The sequence below is a fragment of the Clarias gariepinus genome, chromosome 22 (genome assembly GCF_024256425.1).
Source record: "Clarias gariepinus isolate MV-2021 ecotype Netherlands chromosome 22, CGAR_prim_01v2, whole genome shotgun sequence".
Classification (NCBI taxonomy): domain Eukaryota; kingdom Metazoa; phylum Chordata; class Actinopteri; order Siluriformes; family Clariidae; genus Clarias; species Clarias gariepinus.
The window spans coordinates 23,655,876-23,675,426 of NC_071121.1; the positions used below are offsets into that span (position 1 = coordinate 23,655,876).

The following is a 19,551-nucleotide window of genomic DNA, read 5'->3' on the forward strand; positions in this document are numbered from 1 at the left end:
AAGCATCAACATACATATATTTAAAAAAAAAATCAACGGACATGATGTATAAATGCTGCGACAGTCATAAACAATCCGATTGGTCGATTTAAACACGTGAGACAAATGGCTCATTTTAATTGGCGCATACTTCTCAAACCCGGAAGATATCGACTCAACAGAGTCTGATATGCTTTTTTTTACACCTGTATTCTGTCAAATCCCGCCTTCGTCTCTAAAACACAAGCGCTGATTGGTCAGAATATTAATAATCCCTAAAGACGGACCTATCAGCGAAGTGAAGCGTTGGTCCGTCAGGAAAAAGGAGGTGGAATACGGGTAGGGAAAATAGTCCCGGGTTAAAGTGAGATAGGTGATCAGCAGTAGGTAACACAGGGTTATTAGAACAACTATCTACTTCACTTATTAACTGATATTCATTATATGCTTTATTGATTATTGTTTCTGACTGCTTAATTATAAATAATATTGTTTCCTGGTGATTGATTTTCTATCGTGACTGAGTAATTTCAAAGACAGGATTAGCAGATTACTAGAATAACTAGAAATGGCAGATTGTTTCAGCCTACAGAATATTTTAGAAAACTTCAAGTCATGTCTCAGTGATAATAGGGAGGTCTACATAAAGTATTATATAGCAGGTTGGAGAGAGCTTGTGAGGTAAGTGGTGTTTCCTCTTAATATAATGTTATTTGCATTTATGGAAAATGCAGACTTTTATTGCTCTCAGTGCTTGAACTATGAAATATTGTTTGTATTCCAAGTGATTGTAAGTCACATATAAAAAAGTTTTAGCTATTATTCACCCATTTTGCCCTCAACCCTGGGCAGTTTTCCAAGTTCACATTTTCCCTGGTGATCAAACGCATCCCCATAATATGAAGCTACCACCACCATGCTTCACTGTGCAGAAAATGAGCTGAGAGTGCTGAGCAAGTTAACTTCTATGAGTGCAACCTATAGAACTTAAACCAGATGGTGAGTGGTACTGAAAGAAAACATGACAAGAAGAAAGATTGTCTGGAAGTACCGGATAAAGCAGATGAAGTGTTCAGGACACTGAATAGCAAGATAAGGGAAGGAAGTAATATACGTTTTTAAGGAAGACTGGACTGGAAAATCGGGTTTAAGAGGCTAGGACGGTAATGAGATCCTACAGTTGGTGGTTATGTAATCTACTGAATTCCAACCACCAGATTCAAAACCAGTCTCTACATGGACACCATGGATGGATGTCTTCTCCTAATTTATCTGTGACATGTTGTTCTGACAACATAATCCTTTATGTTCTTCTTCTTTGTTGTTGTTAGTAATCCAGTCTCATTCTCCCTCATCTTCCCGGCTTCTTAAAGTAATTTTAACCTTTCTTAAAAACCTTTAAAGTTCCCTGGTCTTAAACTCTTCAACGGGTTTATCCGGCATTTCCACACACACTCTTTCTTCTCTACATCTTTCTTCTCAGAACTACTCAGCATCTAGTTGTAGTTCTGTAGGCTGCATCACCGCCACCTATAGATCTCTCCCACTTCTCAGCCTACTTGTCCTTTAAAGCAGACTTTCCAGTCCAGTCTTTCTTAAAAACAACTTTTAGTGCTTTCTTCCCTGATCAGTGACTCCCTAATCTCAAAAGACTATTTTTACTTCCTAATAAAGACTTTTATTCTCCCTAGTTCTTGAAGATGTGCCACCATCGCTACCCTCTCCTGCATAAGAGCAATACATGTTTAATGTTGTGTGTTCACCTTCTATAAATAGAGTGCTATTAATATTTGCTGTGCCCAATTCGTGTTCTGCTTATTACTACTTATTATTTCCAATTTCCCCTCATTTTTATCCCATCTATTTTGTCCTGTCGTCTAACATTTTGCTGCGACATTTCTTTCTGACAACTATGACATAATGCTTTATGTTCTTTCCCTCTGTCTCAGCTTTATGAACACCCTAGGCAGCCTCTTCTCCTTCATCTCCAAGGATGCGGTCACTAAAATCCAGATCCTGGAGAACTTTCTGATGGGCGAGAACGGGACACACTACACTACCGTCCAGTCCATGGTGAAGTACGAGTTGGACAACAAGCTGGTGGATCTTACCAAAGGTGGCAACTACCCAGCATCAGGCTGCCGCACGTTGCTGCGTCTGCACCGTGCCCTGCGCTGGCTGCAGCTTTTCTTGGAGAGTCTGCGCACCAGTACAGAGAACAGTAAGACCTCTGTAATGTGTTCTGAGGCATATAACGCATCATTGGCGCAGCACCACCCGTGGATCATCCGAAAAGGAGCCGAAATGGCGTTTTGCACTCTGCCAGGCCGAGACGCGTTCTTCGATGTGATGAACGCAGGCAGCCACCAGGAGGTGATCGCATTGTTGGGTGAAGCTTTACCTATGATCGCAGAAGTCTATCAGATCACAGAGGACCTGTATGCGAAAAACAACCTGCTCGACTTACCCTAGAAGGCTCTACACTACTTCATGTATTCCATGGTTACTTAATGTTACTCTGACATTCTTGCTGTTCCTTTAACTTTTTAAATCCACTGGTATATTATACAATTGAGAAAATATATTCATATATTTATTATTGGTTAAAAGGGATCTATTGAATGTACATTAAACACTACGCTGTAAAATATATTTAATGCCCTTATGAAATATAGTAAGTTTTAAATATTTTAAATATTTTAACTGTATGTTATTGTTTGCTCTTTTTGGTAAGCCAGATCACCACTAAGAGTCGACTCTTTCATCTCCAAAATGAGTCATTCCCGAAATTTGCAAATTTTATGAGCTGTTTTATTTTATATTCCAGATTATGGCTGAAATAGCTTGGTGAACATTGTACTCTACTGCATTTTGTAGTGCATGTTTGCACAAAACTATTTCAACAATTCCCAGGCTAAATCAGCAATGTTCAACAAAAGCACACTGAAAAAAGCAGTAAGCATCCTTGCACTGGTATTTTACTCTGTTCCGTTTGCACTGTTATAAAAAGTTATTCCCATTTATTTTGGTAACCAATATCCCTTTCTAATAATTTACAACTTGGGCAGGGGTAGCTCAGTGGTTAAGGTGTTAATCAGGTGAACGGCCCCTATGATGCTATACTCCTTATAATCTACAACAGATCTGCCTCTAAACTCAACTGAGATTCAAACAAAGACTCATTTTTGCAAACAAGCAACATGACTTTTTAAAAATAGTTTGCATTGAGTCTAAAGATTGACAAATTACTAGTTTAACAAATGTGGAATGGCATTGTCTAATTCTAAAACAAGGAAGCAAAATTGAATTAATTAATGGAATTAATATTAATTATTATATTGACTCTCAAAATTCACCTGAAATGTGAGTCGATTCAAAGAGTCGACTCACCCGACTCTTTTTTCAGGTGATGGTCGACTTACTCAAAGTGTTGTCTCACTCTCTGAATAGACTCACTCTTTGAACCGACTCACTCCTAAACGACACATCACTTGTTTGGTCACCGGTATTTATGTGAAAATATTTGTTGTGTGTATGTAACCAAAGCTGAAACCAAAAAATGTTGTAGATATTTCCACTGAAATAAATAAATAAATAAACAAATACAACAACGAGTCTTTTTCGTTTGGTGGTTTAATGCTGGATATCCACGTCATATGCAACGCAGCAGCACCGCATTATAATCTAAATGACCTAAATGAATTAAGTTGTAGTAACAGCATTAGGTAACATCTAATATCATCTGAACATAGCATTTCCTTAAATAACGCAAGTTAATATCGGCGTACGCCTGTGTTTCTCTATGAACTTGTATAGATTTGGTCCTTTCCAATATGGCGGACGGATTGTCGTGTAGCGGGAGTTAGCCACAAAAGCTAAGGGGGAAAAACGCGCGCAGTCGACGCACGTGAGCCGTTACCAAGGCGACGTTACTGTGTTGGCAACTTCAGTTACGTCACAGAAAATGTCCGCGTGCGCATTTTTAATCGCCCAGAGACAGAATAAAGCTTAAGGTAAAGTTTTATCTATCTATCTATCTATCGCTATTATTATTTCTAAATACTCTTAACACCTTTAATTAAACACCCCTCTAATAAATAATGATTAGACTAGCAGCTTTTTCAGCTGTAATGATCAATGAACTATATAGAAGGAACTATTTTCCTTCCAACCTTTAATCTCATAACAGAAAGTATCTGTGTGTCTCTTCAAAAGTATGTTTTGGTAAAATAAATGAATATATATGACAAGTGGATAATTAACATCAAGCAGACATCGTGAGTTACATCTAATATGATCAGTTATAGAAATGTGTGGGGTCATAACATCCTGCTTGAGACCTCAGAACGACTAATCAAAACTGTGATCGGGTCGTGTGATCAACATGACGTGTCCTACATTATTGGTCTGGAGTTAAGTTTAGTGTCAAAAGTTTCGAGATTCGAAAGCAGATCCAGATGTTTTCGCTGTATGTCCTACAGTAGAATTCCCCATTGATAGTCTGGTCCCTGGAGACGAGTTCTCGATGCACAATGGTGCGTATTTTGAAAAAGACAATGAGCATGCACTTGGTCTAGCTGTGGACCTGCCTTGGTCAAAACAGCACCAGTTGCACAGCTCATAATGTAAACAGGATGATCTCTTTTGGCGTTTTACAAACTAGTCTCGAAACTTTTTGATATACCTTCTTATATAAAGTCATTTCCTCTCATTTCCTTCATTTCTCTGGAGAAATTCTTAACCTAATCTATAACCTAGGATTTAATTCAGTTCAATTCAGCTTTGATTACAGAACACATTGTGGTAGCCAGTTCATGTGTAAAAATGATTCCTCATGATCCCCAAATCACTCTTTTGCAATTTAAGTCCTGGAATATACCCATTCCATCAGGAAAGTAAAACTCCATTGATGTAATAACCTGGTCATTCTGTAATTTCAGGTATTTTTTTAATTGCCACATAACATTGCTGAGTCTAGACCTGAGCAGCTAAAGCAACCCCAGATCATAACACTGCCTCCAGACGTTTGTATGGTGGCCACTATGCATGATGGGAGCATTTCTTCATACGCTTCCCTTCTTAACCAGATGCACCTATCACTCTGACATAGGATCAGTCTGAACTCATCAGACCACATGACGTTTTTTAATTACTCCAGAATTAAATTTTTTTTGTTCCCTAACAAATTCAAACCATTTTAGGGCCCAAGCACTATGACATCAGCACGATGACATCATGGCTATTATGTCATTATCATTGTTGTGATAGTGCTGATGTCATAGTGTGTGAAGGGCTCACATGTTATTCTAAGGATTTTTTTTTCAGCATCCAGGGCTTTTTGGGGGTTTTAACATGTTCAAAAAGTCATGAAAATCAACAGAAAGTTTGAAACCTGCTGCCATTAGGATGTCTGATCAAGCCATGCCCGGGGTCCTCACACAAGATTTTGCTGCATATCTCATACACTTGAACCTATATATGTGAAACCCAACTTTGAAGGAAATCTTATGTGCTCTACTCAACAGGAATTCAAAATGCACCCGAAATTGCGGAGCTCTGATGATGCCTTAACGGTGGTGTAGTGGTTAGCACTGTCACCTTTCACCTCCAGGGTCGGGGTTCGATTCCTGGCCAGGCTCGATTCCCGTCTCTGTGTGCATGGAGTTTGCATGTTCTCCCCGTGCTTGGTGGGTTTCCTCCCACAGCCAAAAGATATGCAGGTTAGGCTAATTAGCGTTCCCAAATTGCTCGTTATGTGTATGTGTGCCCTGCGATGGATTGGCACCCTGTCCAGGATGTAACCCGCCTTGTGCCCTAAGCCTCCTGGGATAAGCTCCAGGTCCCCGCGACCCTGAATACAGGATAACGCGGTATAGAAGTTAAGTGAGTGAGTAATTATGCCTTAAACTTGTGGTTATAACTTTCTTTGTGACATCATATTGAAAGACATCACATTGAGTGACATCATAGTGTCATGATTTTTTCCAGCACCCAGCAGGCGAAGTTCTTTACTCTTGGTATGTCCCATTTAAATGCATGTGTCTTCCTGCTTTTTTATAATCAGATTTGATGGTCCTGCACTACCCTTACATGGTTTAGTAGTTTGTAAAACGGTTCTTAACCTATTTGCAAAAATCTCCTTGGTTGTTTTCTTTGCCTTAGTTGTTTTCAGTTCAATAATTTGGCCTTTCTAAAATGGCGTCTTTTTTTTTGGCCAGGCAGGGCATAACGGTACATTTATACCACGGTATCATATAGGTCACATCATAACTGCATACTACATTTAGCGCAAGCATCTGATACAGTATCTGATCCAACACAAATCCTGCCTTTCCTCTGACTTAGCTAATGTATATGCGAAATAACATTTTGATATTGCATCAGAGCATCCTTCAGTTCAGTACTCAGACCCTGATTCTATCCAATCAAGAAACAAATATCTGAATTACAGTTTTGGAACTGTACAATTGGTCAAATCGAATAGGACAACAACTAGAAAAAGAAGGTCATACTGTATGACAGATTGTTAAAAAAAAAATTATATTCCGACAGTGGAAATGCCAAACACCAGAAAGCTTTACCACATCAACAAATAACTATATGATTTTGTTTGTTAAACCGATTTGCCTAATGAACGTTTCACACCATAAAATGTAAGTCTAAATCTGTGCTAGTTTTGGAAACACTCAAGCGTTTTATTCCTTACTTATAGTTTGAGTTTGCTTTCAAATCCGTTATGCTTTACAACCTTAAAAAGAGTGTTTTTTTTTTTTTTTACAACCATGTTAAAGTGCTGTTTCATTTTCCAGAGCGAGACATGCACGTGATGAGACCAAAATCCGCCAAAGGACGCACCAGACCCAAAGTGACCAAAGCCAGTCTTGGAGATGATGAGCTTCTATGCGAAAAGCGTCCATTTTCTCCACGCCCTCCTTCTCATTCTCCTCGTCCTCCACCCACGCCAAGCCCCAGGTTCGGCTCTTCTTCATCCCCACACCCTTTATTCAAACACGGTAATTCAGCGAGTTCAGCCACTGAGCAAACCTTTGACAACCCGGTGCTGTCGCTAAACAAATACAGAGTCCTCCCGTCTATAGAGAAGAGATCAGAAGATGAAGCGTCCAGGGCAGACATGGAAAAGAGATCCTCGAGGTCTAGGCTTCATGGACGTCAATTCTCCAGGAGTGATCAGGTCATTGAGAGGGCGTCTAGCAGGACTGTCTTTTGCCAGGAGGGTGAGACAGGTGTTTTGCTTGCTCTCCGGACTCCGTGCGGTCAGAGGCTAGAGTGCCAGTTCCGATCCACGGATACACTCCAGAGTGTCGTTGCAAAGGCAGGAGACATATCTGGAAAACGGTACGAACACGTTCTGATCGAGACCATGGAGGTTCCTCGGAGGAGCTTCACCGATCTGAACATGACTCTGTCTCAGTGTGGGATCGTTAATAAATCAGTTTTATGCATTAGCCACAAAGACGATTCTTAACATCTCAAGATGGTTTCTATAATCATTGCATCTTTAATAACATATAGTAAAGAATATTGCTTATTATGCACGGTTATGAACAGACGTTCACACACTCTGCTAAGGGGCCAATATTCTGGCTCAGTAGAAAGCCACAACCTTCACAACGTTCACAAAGAAAGCCATTTATAATTGCCACAAAATTTAATAAAGCCCCTCTGTTACTCATGGACCCCTTGGAACTGTCTTTACTCATCCCTGACACCCATGTCCTCTTTCTATAGCACATCATCACAACCACCTGTGTAGAATTCCATGTCGCATAAACACATCGATCTAGGGATTCTTATTTTTAAAATCAGTATTGGTCCTGTCCTTTTAGTTGTTTGTTAGAAGTGTTTCGGCTTCTAAGTCCAACCTGGAAGTCTAGAGAGAACAGATCAGGCACGCTCTCTTGAAAGCAGTGGGGGTATAGGGGCATATTTACACTTTGACATCAACTATAGTGACATCAGCCAATCATGGGTGTCTGTGAGCTCATGCAAGAGCAAGGAGGTGGACAGCATTTTCCTCTGAGAGTTACACATCTCCCCCTAGTGGTGCACGAGCAGCAGTTTGAAATGATGCAGCTGGCGGTTTTGTGTGCAGCAGAAGAGGCACATGTTAGCCTTGCACCCTCGCTGTAACTGTCACTGATGTGGAATGCAGGTAAAAATTGGACATGACCAAATTAAGAAGAAAATTAGAGGAGGAAAAAAACCACCACCACAAACATACACACAAAACCAGTTTAAAATACATATTGTACTGCAGGTGCAAGTCCAAAATGTTATAACAATTAGTGTGCTGTAAAGAATCTGTCACTCGTACAATATATTCAGTAACATCACAGCGCCGGCTGTCAATCAAATCACAGAAGTACAGTACACTTAGTGTAATGTGCTCATTCTAAACCGCTGTCAATTCTATATCTTACACAGGAACCTGTATAGTAAGCCGACCTTCACTTGGGGCCATAAATGGATTATCATCATTTAACTCTGATATTTGTTTAGCGTTTATGGAAAAAGGCGCTAGTGTGAACTTATGAACAGTAAGAGCTAAAGATGTGTGCCTTTTATTTTCCAACACAGGAAAGTCTCACGGTCCAAACACTTTTATTTTCTTTATGCACAAATGATCGGAGACATTAAATGTAACTATAAATCTATACATACTACAAAATAAAACTGTAAAGTTGGCATGTCTGTATTTTAAAAATATTTTAGAAAAAATTATTTTGGCGGACATAAGATGAGAAATAGGACGCATCAAGACATTAAAAAAAAAAATTGTCTGTCTGTGCACGCATCACATAAAAATTACCAAAAGAATTTAAATGGTGTATTTGGCCGAGCTTGAGGTAACATGTTGGCTATGTTTCCACGAAAAGAGATAATATGCTAATAAAATTTAAAAAATCATGAACGTTCTCCCGTGCACGTACACACACACTTTGGGGCAAGTTGGGAACGGCAACTATCTTAATCTGCATGTCTTTGGACTGTGGGAGGAAACTGGATTCCCATGAGGAAACCCACCAATCAAGACTGTACAGGATAATCCTTATATAAGATGAATAAATTAATTTAAAAATAATAATAAAAACCTCAGGCGGTGCTTCACAGCATGCTGATGATTTTGACTTTCCCATGACAGCAAGCGTTTTTAAGAAGTATTAGTGACTTAGACGCGAAGTGACCTCTGTTAGATTTATTCAACAAAATGGATAATTACTGTAATTTAGAAACAAGAACAATAGTAATAATAATAATTTAAAAAATCAACTCAGGAGCAAATAAAATGACATAAGATTCCAGTAGGAAGGAAATTTTTATTCAACACATCACACAACACATTCAAACAGCTGAAACCTGCAGCACAGAAAAAACAAACCTTTTTTTTTTTTTTTACACCTAGCCTGTAACTCCAAAACAAAAAAAATAGGAAATCCAAACACGGCACTCACGCACCTACCCAGAGTGCGTACTTTTTCAAGTAACAAAGCAAAATGATCAATCCTTTTTCTTATAGAAATCTAAGCATTAACAATCATTCAGCAATAAAGTCAGTAAACACAAAGGAAACCACGTACCACAGAAATCTGAATGTGATCCAGCATCTGGTTTTTATTACTCTGATCTCCCCGAAACAGCTGGGCGATGATCTCAAGCGCTGAATTTGCATTTAAAGTGTCCTTTATTAATTTTACAATTAAGGAATGCCTTTAGGAAGGAATGTTTTACATTCTTCAAATTCTAATCCCCAAACTATCAGTCCAAGTGCAACATGAGTGACAGTTTAATATGACTAACACCCTCTTTAGTTGTTTTTGGTATTTGCGTGTTTCCAACAGCACGTGAGAACACGTATCCTTTAAGAGACAGCAAATAGTGTTCTTTTCACAGTATATATCTAAAAATAATAATTGTTAAATAACTCTCAGCTGTTAATTAACTTAACAAAAAGTGCATCAACCTCAAACTTAGTATTTGTTCCTCAAAGGTTAAGGCAATGTGAGTTTGCGTAAACATAAACACTTTAGCTTGTTAGCTCAGAGTAAACAGATAAATTCAAGTCAGACAAACTTAAAGGAGTAAACACTATACATGTTAGTGTTGCATATTTATATAAGGTGTTTCTTTTCTCCATCACCTCAATGTGCAATCTTTTCAATTTCATCTGGGTCGTCTGTGTCCAGCTTGCTGATTTTCTTATCTACAAGATACAAATAATAATTTAAGAATTCAAATAATAATAATGATATTTACCAGAATTGCTGTCTGAGCTTCTCTTACTGAAGTGCTCCTCGATGGCTCTGAGCACGGCCATGCTTTGCTGGCCGTCCACCATGTTAATGGCCAGGCCGCGCTTGCCGAAGCGTCCCGTCCTGCCGATCCTGTGCAGGTAGGTCTCGTTGTCTGGGTTGCCGTCCATGTCCAGGGGGAGGTCAAAGTTGATCACTATGGAAACCTGTTCGACGTCGATGCCTGCTGGGCACAAAGCATGATTTTGTTTCTTATTCACTTTGCTGTCTGGGGGGGTCGGGTGCTGAATTCTCAATGAACAGTTTATATAAAAGGTTTTATCTAAAAGGACTGTAGTTTGTTAAACGTTTTCGATGAATATACAGCCGACCCCCCTGCGGAGTCGCGGATCAGAGATCACTAGTTTAGGTTTTCTAAGAACCTAACTAATAATTGTTTGTGGAAACTGCAAATATCCACCTCAATTGTTTATGGCTTTTACAGTAAAACTTTGTATTGCGAGTGTTTTGCAAGACTAGCAAAAATTTAAAATACGTTTTAACTCGGTAAACGAGCGAGGTCTTGAAATACAGTGTTGTAAAAGCAGTATTGTAGGTAATTGTCTTCATGATTTGCTCACTCACGCACCGTTGGGGGCGGCATAACACACTCAGAGGACAGCGTTATCTGCTCCTTCCGCTTGCATGAGCTCACAGATGCCCCTGGTGGCTGTAGAGCCGTGATTAATGTGGGATCACTAAGTATCTCTAATCCCGCCCCTCTGAGAGAGCTCGGCCAATTAGCTCTCTCTAGACATCCGGCTGCGAGAGGTTACAGCATCACCTGGGAATTGAACTCGCAATCTCTGGATGATAGGGCGAGCACTTTTTGATATACAAGCTTTCGGAACAAATTATGCTCACAATCCAAGATTTAGCTGTAATTTTTCATGCATTTTAACGCTAAACTATTAAAAACAATATAATTTACTAATTTAGTAACAAATATCAACATAAAGTCAGCTAAATTTCCATAGAAAATACAGTATAATACTGTATAATTTCTTTAGTGCGATAGAGAGAACACAAAGCAACTGTAGAGGAAAAAAACGTGGCTCGGGACGGTGAATTATTACCGTATTTACTCTACAGTACTGATACCAAAGAAAACACATTTGATTGAATTACAGTATATATAGGGGGTAACATAGGTATTATAAATTCTAGCACTGTGGGTGACACAGCAGTACAGTTCTGTACAGTATTCGGGTTTACCTTTACATTCAGTTTTTTTTTTTTTTTTTTTTTTTTTTTTAAAGATGAGTTTGATATCAAATTAAAAGGTTTTGGGAGTATATTTACGGTTTAAACTATAAAAATTGGCATTTATAGGCACTTTTTTGACAACATCCAAAATAATCACAATTTTGCGGGTGCTCCCTGTGAATTCCGGGGGTAGACTCCATCACTGAAGCAAAATATGGTGTTAATATACAGAACGTTGCTTTTATTCACGTTACTTTTCATTTTGTCTTGTAGTACTCGCCTCTCGCGCACACGTTAGTAGTTATCAGCACTTTTTCTTTGCCTGCTCTGAAGCGCTCGATGACGGCCGCTCTTTGTTCGACGGCCAATTCGCCGCTCAGCAGCGCCACCTGGTGACCCTCTGCCACCATCCTTCCTGCCAGCCAGGCTGCTGTCTTGCGAGTCTGCAACAAAAAAACATTAAGTTTGGCATGTGTGCACACGGTTCCACTTTAATACGCCAAGGTTATGGATTATATCATCTCATTAAAAGCATTGACACACACATGGCAAAAGATCATGGCTTGTGCGATAGTGATCGCGCCGTAGATGTTGCACAGGGCGTCAAACTTGTCGTGTCTGTTTTTGCACAGCACGTAGTACTGCTTGATGGTGTCCAGGGTCTCCTCCTCTCGCCTCAGGCGGATGATGTTGGGATCGGGGATGATACGCTCGGCGAACTGCCACACAGAGTCCTCGAAGGTCGCAGAGAAGAGCAGCATCTGACACTCTTTGGGAAGCTTCCTGTTGACGCAGGAACAAGATTACATCAACATCACATGCATATATGATCTGCTCATAAAGCCGTTTATATTATGTTATCACCTTTGGATACGGATGCTCTGGTCTTGGTGGCCCTGCATGGCGATCATGACGTCGGCCTCGTCCAGGACAAACACCTGAATCTTCTTGGGGTCGATCACCTTTTTTTTGGTCAACCAGTCGGACATGGTGCCGGGGGTGCCGATCACGATCTGCTCTTGGATTTTACTTCCTCCCGCCACTGAGGAACGACACAGCAAGTCACACACACACTTGCACTGAACGCTGTTATTTAAACTGAATGCAGATACTCGCCCTAGCGTAGGTCACTCACGTCTACTGCCGCGGATGGCGTAAGCCAGTTTTACCTCAGGGTAGAACATGCCCATCTGCTCTACGACTTTCCCGATCTGCAGGGCGAGCTCGTAGGTCGGAGAGATGCACAGACACTGCAGGGGCAACAACACAGCACCACAAGTTGACCAATTTACACATTTACACACTAGAGGTACAGTTCAACTTGAATCATCCAGGGGTCAGCAACCCACAGTATATATGAGCTGCATGTGGCTCTTTCATGCCTGTGGCTTTAAAAATAAATAATGAGTATTTCATTTAAATTTATTTCATTTAAGTTCATTAGTTTTTTTTTTAGAAAGCTTTGTAAGTCTAAATTTGAAGATTGTGGTGATTTTGTAACCTATAAATAAAACGTGTTAAAAAAAAAAATTGTCACTTAAAATATGCGTCACGACCTTCGATGTGTGTCACCTGCCGGCGCGCGATTTATTGAGCTTTTCGACCCCCACTAGGCCAACCATGGATAAATCCAAAAAAAATTTCAGAAGACGTTTGATGCTACATGGGCAGATTTCTTTGCTTTCGCTGCTGATGAGACCGATTTACCAGTATGCTTAATATGTGGTGAGAAATTGACAAAAAAAAAAACGGCAACTGGATTATTTATTACCTCGATCTGATTACTAGAGAAAAGCTTCAACAAACCCGTCACCAGAAGTAGCGACTACGATTTCAGTTTCAGGGTCCATGATTGATTAAAACTGAGTTTTTTTCATGGATGAGAATTAGCTTAATAATACAAACGCTGTTTTAATGCAAAAACATGTTTTATTTAGGCATTGAAGGCGTTCTCTAGTCTATTAATGAAGATCCAAAATTAGTTAGCAATGAAACATTATCCCTGTGCGCGGAAAAAAAGGAATAAAACACTTGGGACATGCTGTTATAGGAAAATAATAAACAATGACTAGTCACTGTTGTGAAGCAAACTTTCTCCTTACTGGTAAATTAATGTAATTATGTAATATTTGTATGGTTACAGTGTAAATTCTGTACTACAGAAATAAGGGGTTTTCCAATTAATCAAAATTGAACTACAATTTTGTATAACAGTGACAAAATTCCTTAAAGCAAAATAGCATGTTGAATTACATGAACTGGATAAAAACTTTGCTAAAAAAAGTTTGAATATTTCATGCCTTGCAGTTTGGGAGAAAAAACAGTCTTGGGCATATTTTCGGCACTGCAATGAAAATTGTGTTTAAATTGTGTATTCCAAAAGAAAATGTTTAATTTCAAGCATTTCAAATCACAATGACCCTAATCATATACAACTGTTACAAATACCATCTTCATTTTTCAACCTCACAAATTCAGGCGGCCAAAATGTTAGTCCTCAAAATCAGGTTCAATTGGGGTAGAAAAAAAACTCCAGGTCTTTACATGAAGAGTGATGGAGTGCAGATTGCTGCGGTCCGTTCAGCAGTGACAAAAAAAAAAACAGTCTTGTTCAGTAAGTTTTTATTCAGTTCATGTAATTAAACATACAATTTAGCTTTGTGAAATGTTTTACTTCCATACAAAATATTATATAAACAAAGTAATTGAAAATAAAAGCCACTCTCAGCCAGACTGAAGCATTCAAGACAGTTTCTTACTTTTTTTTTTAATTAATCAATGTGTAATCGTGTTAAATTACCACGATCTTAATGATTATGATTCGTCCCATAATCAAGCAGCTCTAATCTGAGTTACACCTGCAGTCCAGTAAAAATTAATCTGGGCCTTCTGACCAATCAGAATCGAGCATTACTCAGAACTGTGTTGTGAGCATCTACACAAACCCCTCACCTGTGTCCACCTGTTGGCTGGGTTGACCTGGCTCAGCATGGCAAGTACAAAGGCGGCGGTTTTCCCCGTACCGGACTGAGACTGAGCGATCAGGTTCTGAGGTCTGCAACCACACACACATACAAACACAGGATCAGGAGAGGATAAAAGCACTGATACGTAAACATTACGCAATGATCTTAGGAAAAAACAATCAACATGGAACAAAGGTGTCAGAGCTTAAAGATATTTTTTTAATAATAATAATTGTGTATAATTGGTGCATCAGGAAGTCTGTCTGTTTCCCCTGTCTGCTCTTTCTATCCTTTAACCTCCCCACTCTGTGCATCATAATGAGTTAGGCTCTGTGCATCAACAGCCCGTGGGCACAGTTAAGGAGTTGGCGCAGATGCGTAGGTAGAAACGACTCGCTCACGGTTCGGCCAGCATCATCGGCAGCGCGGTCTCCTGGATTTTTGAAGGTCTGTTGAAGCCCATTGCGTAAACTCCCTGCAGCAGTTGAGGTTTTCTGTGAACACAGTGTATTCATGATAACCCCGTCTAACAACGTGACTGACACACACACACACACATAGCAAGTATGCACAACTGAGAGCAATATACAGTATAATCTTTATTTCTAAGACACTAAGACACACTGTATGTCTACGTTTAGTAAGTTGATCTGAGAAACTGAGTCAGACATGTCAGACCTGAATACAGATAATAAGCGTTGTGTTAAACCCTTGACTTGCATTAAAGCGCATTAACTCACAGACGCAGCTCTTCAAAAGTCTTGACGGAGTAGAGAGGTGAATTCGGGTCTCTCTGCAGCACCTCCACCTGATTCGTGTTGTTGACCAGACTGTTTCTGATTAATTTATTAAGAAGAGACTGTGCAGCTCTGTCCTCTGGAAGACATAAAACATTAAACTACACACGAACAGTGTAACTTCAGGTCCAGACTGTGTGTTTTCTTAGTGACGAGGCACACTGCATTTGGTTGATGAAGGAAGGAACAAATGTTTATAATTGCTCTAACAGAAGTGACACTGTTGATCTGTTGTTCGGTAATTAATAAAATTACTTCTGTTGGAAACTTCAGGGTTGGAACAATAACTCTTCCTTTTTGTTAGATCATCAGGCATATTATGCATTATAAAAAAGTATCATGATGTAATATTCCTGCTGTACTGTGCCTAAGCATCCTACCCCGATTATTAGGCGTTTTTGGCTACAGCTTCTGTTTTTCTTTCCAGGCTGCACATACATTTGTAATTTTTTTTAACACGGAGAACTACTTACCACATAATGATCATCGTCAATTATCAACAATAAACGTGTAAATAATAAATAAAAAAAGTAACCCAAGGAGCAACCTCCATGTGGGGACAAAGTGTCAATGTAATGTTTTTTTATACATTTAATTTTTCTCATTTTCATGTTATTCAGCTGAGCTTTAAAACTGCTCTTCAGAAAAAAAAATTTCACCTATGTGTGACATCATGGAGTGTTCGTCCAGTGCTTTTTGATACAGTCCATGCTTTAAAGAAAAGAAACAGGAAAAAAAGCAAAAAGCACTCACCGTTATCTTCTTCATCTGATTTGTCACCATTGGTAGTCTTTCCTGTTTCTGAAGAAACGAGAGCTCATAACTACTACTCTGACTTTTCATTTAACAACATAAAACTCAAACTGTGTGTGTGTGTGTGTGTAAAAAACAATTACCTTTTATTTCAGCTTTTAGGGTGACTCTTCTTTCTCCAATGTGCAGCAGTTCAAACTATTCGGAGCAAATAAGAGACAGAACAATAACAGTGTATAAAATCAGTGAGTTACTGTAAATCAAACACCAACATAAAAAATACAGTATGTCAGCCGAGGAATAATAATTGGACAGGAAAGTGTAATATATAGAACATACATACGATATAGACTAATGTTGTTAGTTAATTATGAGTTAACTGAGGTTTTTGAAATTATTTATGGCTTCCATAATTAGTTAGAAATTATTAACACTGGCATGCAATAAATAACTGACATTAAATACAGAGCTGATTATGTGATATATTTATTACAGATATGGAAAACATTGTATTAATTACTCATTGCCATTCTTATTTTGTTCAAGATCTATTTTTAACTTCTAAATGTTTGCATTTAGGGTGGTGAAACGTTTCAGTTCCTCTATAATCCTGCAGGGGGCGCACTAAACTATTCACACAATGTCAGTCAGGACAGCGTCTTTCGTAGTAGACACGAATTATGTGTCATGTTTGTTTAGAATCGTAACAAGTTCTGAAGAGAAAACGAGATAAAGATTAATTAATTTATAGATCCATAATATATATACAGTTTGTACATTTTCTACAAACTGATTGAAAGTGGCTGATTTGATTTAATATATTTTATATTAATACTACAAAATATTAACGTACTTTACATACATTTTTAAATAAAAAATAATATTTAAATAATATTATAATTTATTTATTATTATTATAATTATAATTTAAATAACCACAAAAGTGTATAAATACAATGGTGAGTCAAAAATTATTTGCACTTTAGTTATATTAAACCTTGTGTTGGTCCAGTCACTGCTGTGCAGGTGTGAACGTGTTACATCAGTTCATTTGTAACTGCGGTGGGAGCAAAACTGAACGTCCCACTTGGGAAAATGGTATCGTGTAATTATTCATGTTTTTTTTTGTTTGTTTGTTTTTTGTCTGAGTGTGTAACTGGTGTTGTTATTTATCAAAAGAATTTTTGAGAAAGAGAAAGTTATGAAGAAACTGTTTTGTGGCATAAAAAGATTTTGTACAAATGGATAGACTCAGTTCAAGAAATACCTTGTTTAAATATTCATTTATCTTTTTAAACAAACAATCGTGCAGCTCTAACTCAAAGGCAGACAAGTTTGTGAGGAAAACCGAGGGATAAAACAAAAAAAACTTATGGTTATAACCAAATTAACATGTTATTCTGTTTGTGCTTGCATTTTTTTTTAAATCTGTTGTTTTTGGCAATCAAATAAAATCTTATAAATATTACAGCTGAACAGTATAAACAGGTGTGTCTGCGGCGCGCGCTGTCTCACTGTGGTAGCTAGCCTGTTAGCATGTGCAGCACGATGATGCGACTCTTATTCACAACAACAAGAAATTAAAAAAACTTCCTACTGTTTTGGTTGTTGCTTCTTGTTGATCCACAGACAATGCCCACGAATCAGATGCCATTTCGTTTCTTGCTTGGTGATATTTTTTACGCTTTTTATTTATTTTTTTTTATATAATTTCACACAACTTCTCAAAACACTGATTTCGCCCCACTGAGCTCCACTAATCTAACGGTTCTGTGTCGCCTCATCAGGTGTCCGGTCTGACTTCGGAAACATTAAACTTTAGTTCCTACTTTTTAAAAAATATCCTCAGTAAATAATAAAATCACTTCATCTGAGAAATGTCTAAAAGCCTATGAAGACTTATTCGGAAGTCTAAAGGCAGATGAAATTACTACATGACTGATGTGTCGTTCATGAACGAATCGATTCATTGAACCGACTCTTTAAAAAATTAGCGACTCTTCGAGCTAAATACCTCTCTCGGAATCGAGTCACATAATTGAATCTTTCCTTCTTCTTCTTCTTCCTTGATATTGAATTACAATTCAATAAAACTATGTTACATCCAATTTATTGTCCAGTCTAGGATGAACTGGCAATGAGCCGTTTCAGATTAGTGAACCGGAACAAATGATTCGATTCACTGAATCGAGTTCCTTTGGCCAGTTTTTATTTTAGAACTAATGCAGCATTTTATGCTTCAGTCCGAACCAAGAGAACCGAACTACAACTGTGAACACAAGCTTAGTATAATCTCTGCTCAATACAAGCACGTCAACTCAAAACGTGTCATTAATTACTGTACCTATTGAATCAGCAGGAATAAAAGGAGAAAGGGTTCTCCAGGTCCAGGATCGGCAATCTGCAACATATGGTGTAGAACCAGAACTATATAAGATCACATCACCCAAACCGCCCGAACCCACTCTCACTTAGACTCTATAGCACTTATTTTGCACAGGGTCGCCAGAGGTCGATCTCAGGATCTCTAGGCGGAATACACCAGGGACGGTGTACTAATCTATCGCAAGGTATAGGCACACACACACACACACACACACACACACACACTGACCTACTCATTACAGGCAATTTGGGAGCGCCAAGTATCCTAAAATGCATTCTTTGGGCTGTGGGAGGAAACTAGAACACCCGGAGGAAACCCACCAAGCACGGTGAGACATGCAAACTCCATGCTCACAGACCTGAAGAAGGAATCGAACCACTAAACCACCATGCTTAAACAAACATACAGATCAGTATTTATTTCTGGGCCAGGGGTAGCTCAGTGGTTAAGGCATTGGACTACGGTTTGGAAGATCCCAGGTTCAAACCCCACAACCACCAAGTTGCCACTGTTGGGCCCTTGAGCAAGGCCCTTAACCCTCAACTGCTCAGATGTATAATGAGATAAAAAAAAGTCGCTCTGGATAAGAGCGTCTGCCAAATGCCTAAATGTAAATGTATTTCTTGTGCAAATAGGATGTAGAGGTTTGTCTTGGTTAAAGCATCTGGAGATGTGTATTATGAATATTCTAACTACCCCTTTCACTCTAACACATGTCTTAACCTGGTTTCTTGAATGAATAATTTCAGGCCTCCCTTGTAACGAGGACAGAATTCACCGGAGCACCTTCCTGCTTGTAATCTGCTGCTGACAAATGTGCAGCAATTATGTGATGCAGTCATGCTGACATGGACCAGAATCTCAGAGGAATATTTCAAACCTTACAGTAGGTAGGCTACAAAGAAGGAAGTTCTGCCTACAGTTGGTACTTACAGTATATAGAGTTCCTATTAAGTGAATGTGACCCTGATCAGACATATCAGACACATACTGTAAGAATTACAAGAGATATTATTCAACAAGAAATAGCATATTGTGCTGTGATTAATGCTTTTTATATATAAAGACAATAATAGGCAATCATATCACTGCGGAGATGTTCCGCCTGTAACTAGATGTAGAGATGAGACGCTGAGGGCAGATGCTTTTGACAT

The 19,551-nt window shown here is 38.8% G+C and overlaps 3 protein-coding genes across 4 annotated transcripts; 2 read left to right on the forward strand and 1 right to left on the reverse strand.

Annotated features, from left to right (window-relative positions):
- Positions 1 to 339: 339 nt before the first annotated feature.
- cptp (ceramide-1-phosphate transfer protein) lies at positions 340 to 3,593 on the forward strand. The gene is made up of 2 exons (XM_053482089.1): positions 340 to 660; positions 1,929 to 3,593. The coding sequence occupies exons 1-2, from the start codon at positions 548 to 550 to the stop codon at positions 2,449 to 2,451; spliced, it is 636 nt and encodes a 211-aa protein (XP_053338064.1). The 5' UTR covers positions 340 to 547; the 3' UTR covers positions 2,452 to 3,593.
- Positions 3,594 to 3,937: 344 nt separating this feature from the next.
- ubxn10 (UBX domain protein 10) lies at positions 3,938 to 7,676 on the forward strand. 2 transcript variants are annotated; one of them, XM_053483232.1, is made up of 2 exons: positions 3,938 to 3,992; positions 6,789 to 7,676. In XM_053483232.1, exon 2 carries the CDS (start codon positions 6,797 to 6,799, stop codon positions 7,463 to 7,465), a length of 669 nt encoding a protein of 222 aa, XP_053339207.1. In that variant the 5' UTR covers positions 3,938 to 3,992; positions 6,789 to 6,796; the 3' UTR covers positions 7,466 to 7,676. The 2 variants fall into 2 exon arrangements, with proteins under 2 accessions (XP_053339207.1, XP_053339208.1); XM_053483233.1 differs by lacking the exon at positions 3,938 to 3,992 and adding an exon at positions 5,675 to 5,699.
- A 1,627-nt stretch (positions 7,677 to 9,303) lies between these two features.
- ddx19a (DEAD-box helicase 19a) lies at positions 9,304 to 17,880 on the reverse strand. The gene is made up of 12 exons (XM_053481776.1): positions 17,609 to 17,880; positions 16,155 to 16,209; positions 16,012 to 16,059; positions 15,202 to 15,337; positions 14,863 to 14,955; positions 14,448 to 14,550; positions 12,631 to 12,745; positions 12,360 to 12,537; positions 12,041 to 12,278; positions 11,776 to 11,938; positions 10,282 to 10,473; positions 9,304 to 10,201 (listed from the first exon to the last, which is right to left on the reverse strand). Exons 1-12 carry the CDS (start codon positions 17,663 to 17,665, stop codon positions 10,140 to 10,142), a joined length of 1,440 nt encoding a protein of 479 aa, XP_053337751.1. The 5' UTR covers positions 17,666 to 17,880; the 3' UTR covers positions 9,304 to 10,139.
- Positions 17,881 to 19,551: the final 1,671 nt, after the last annotated feature.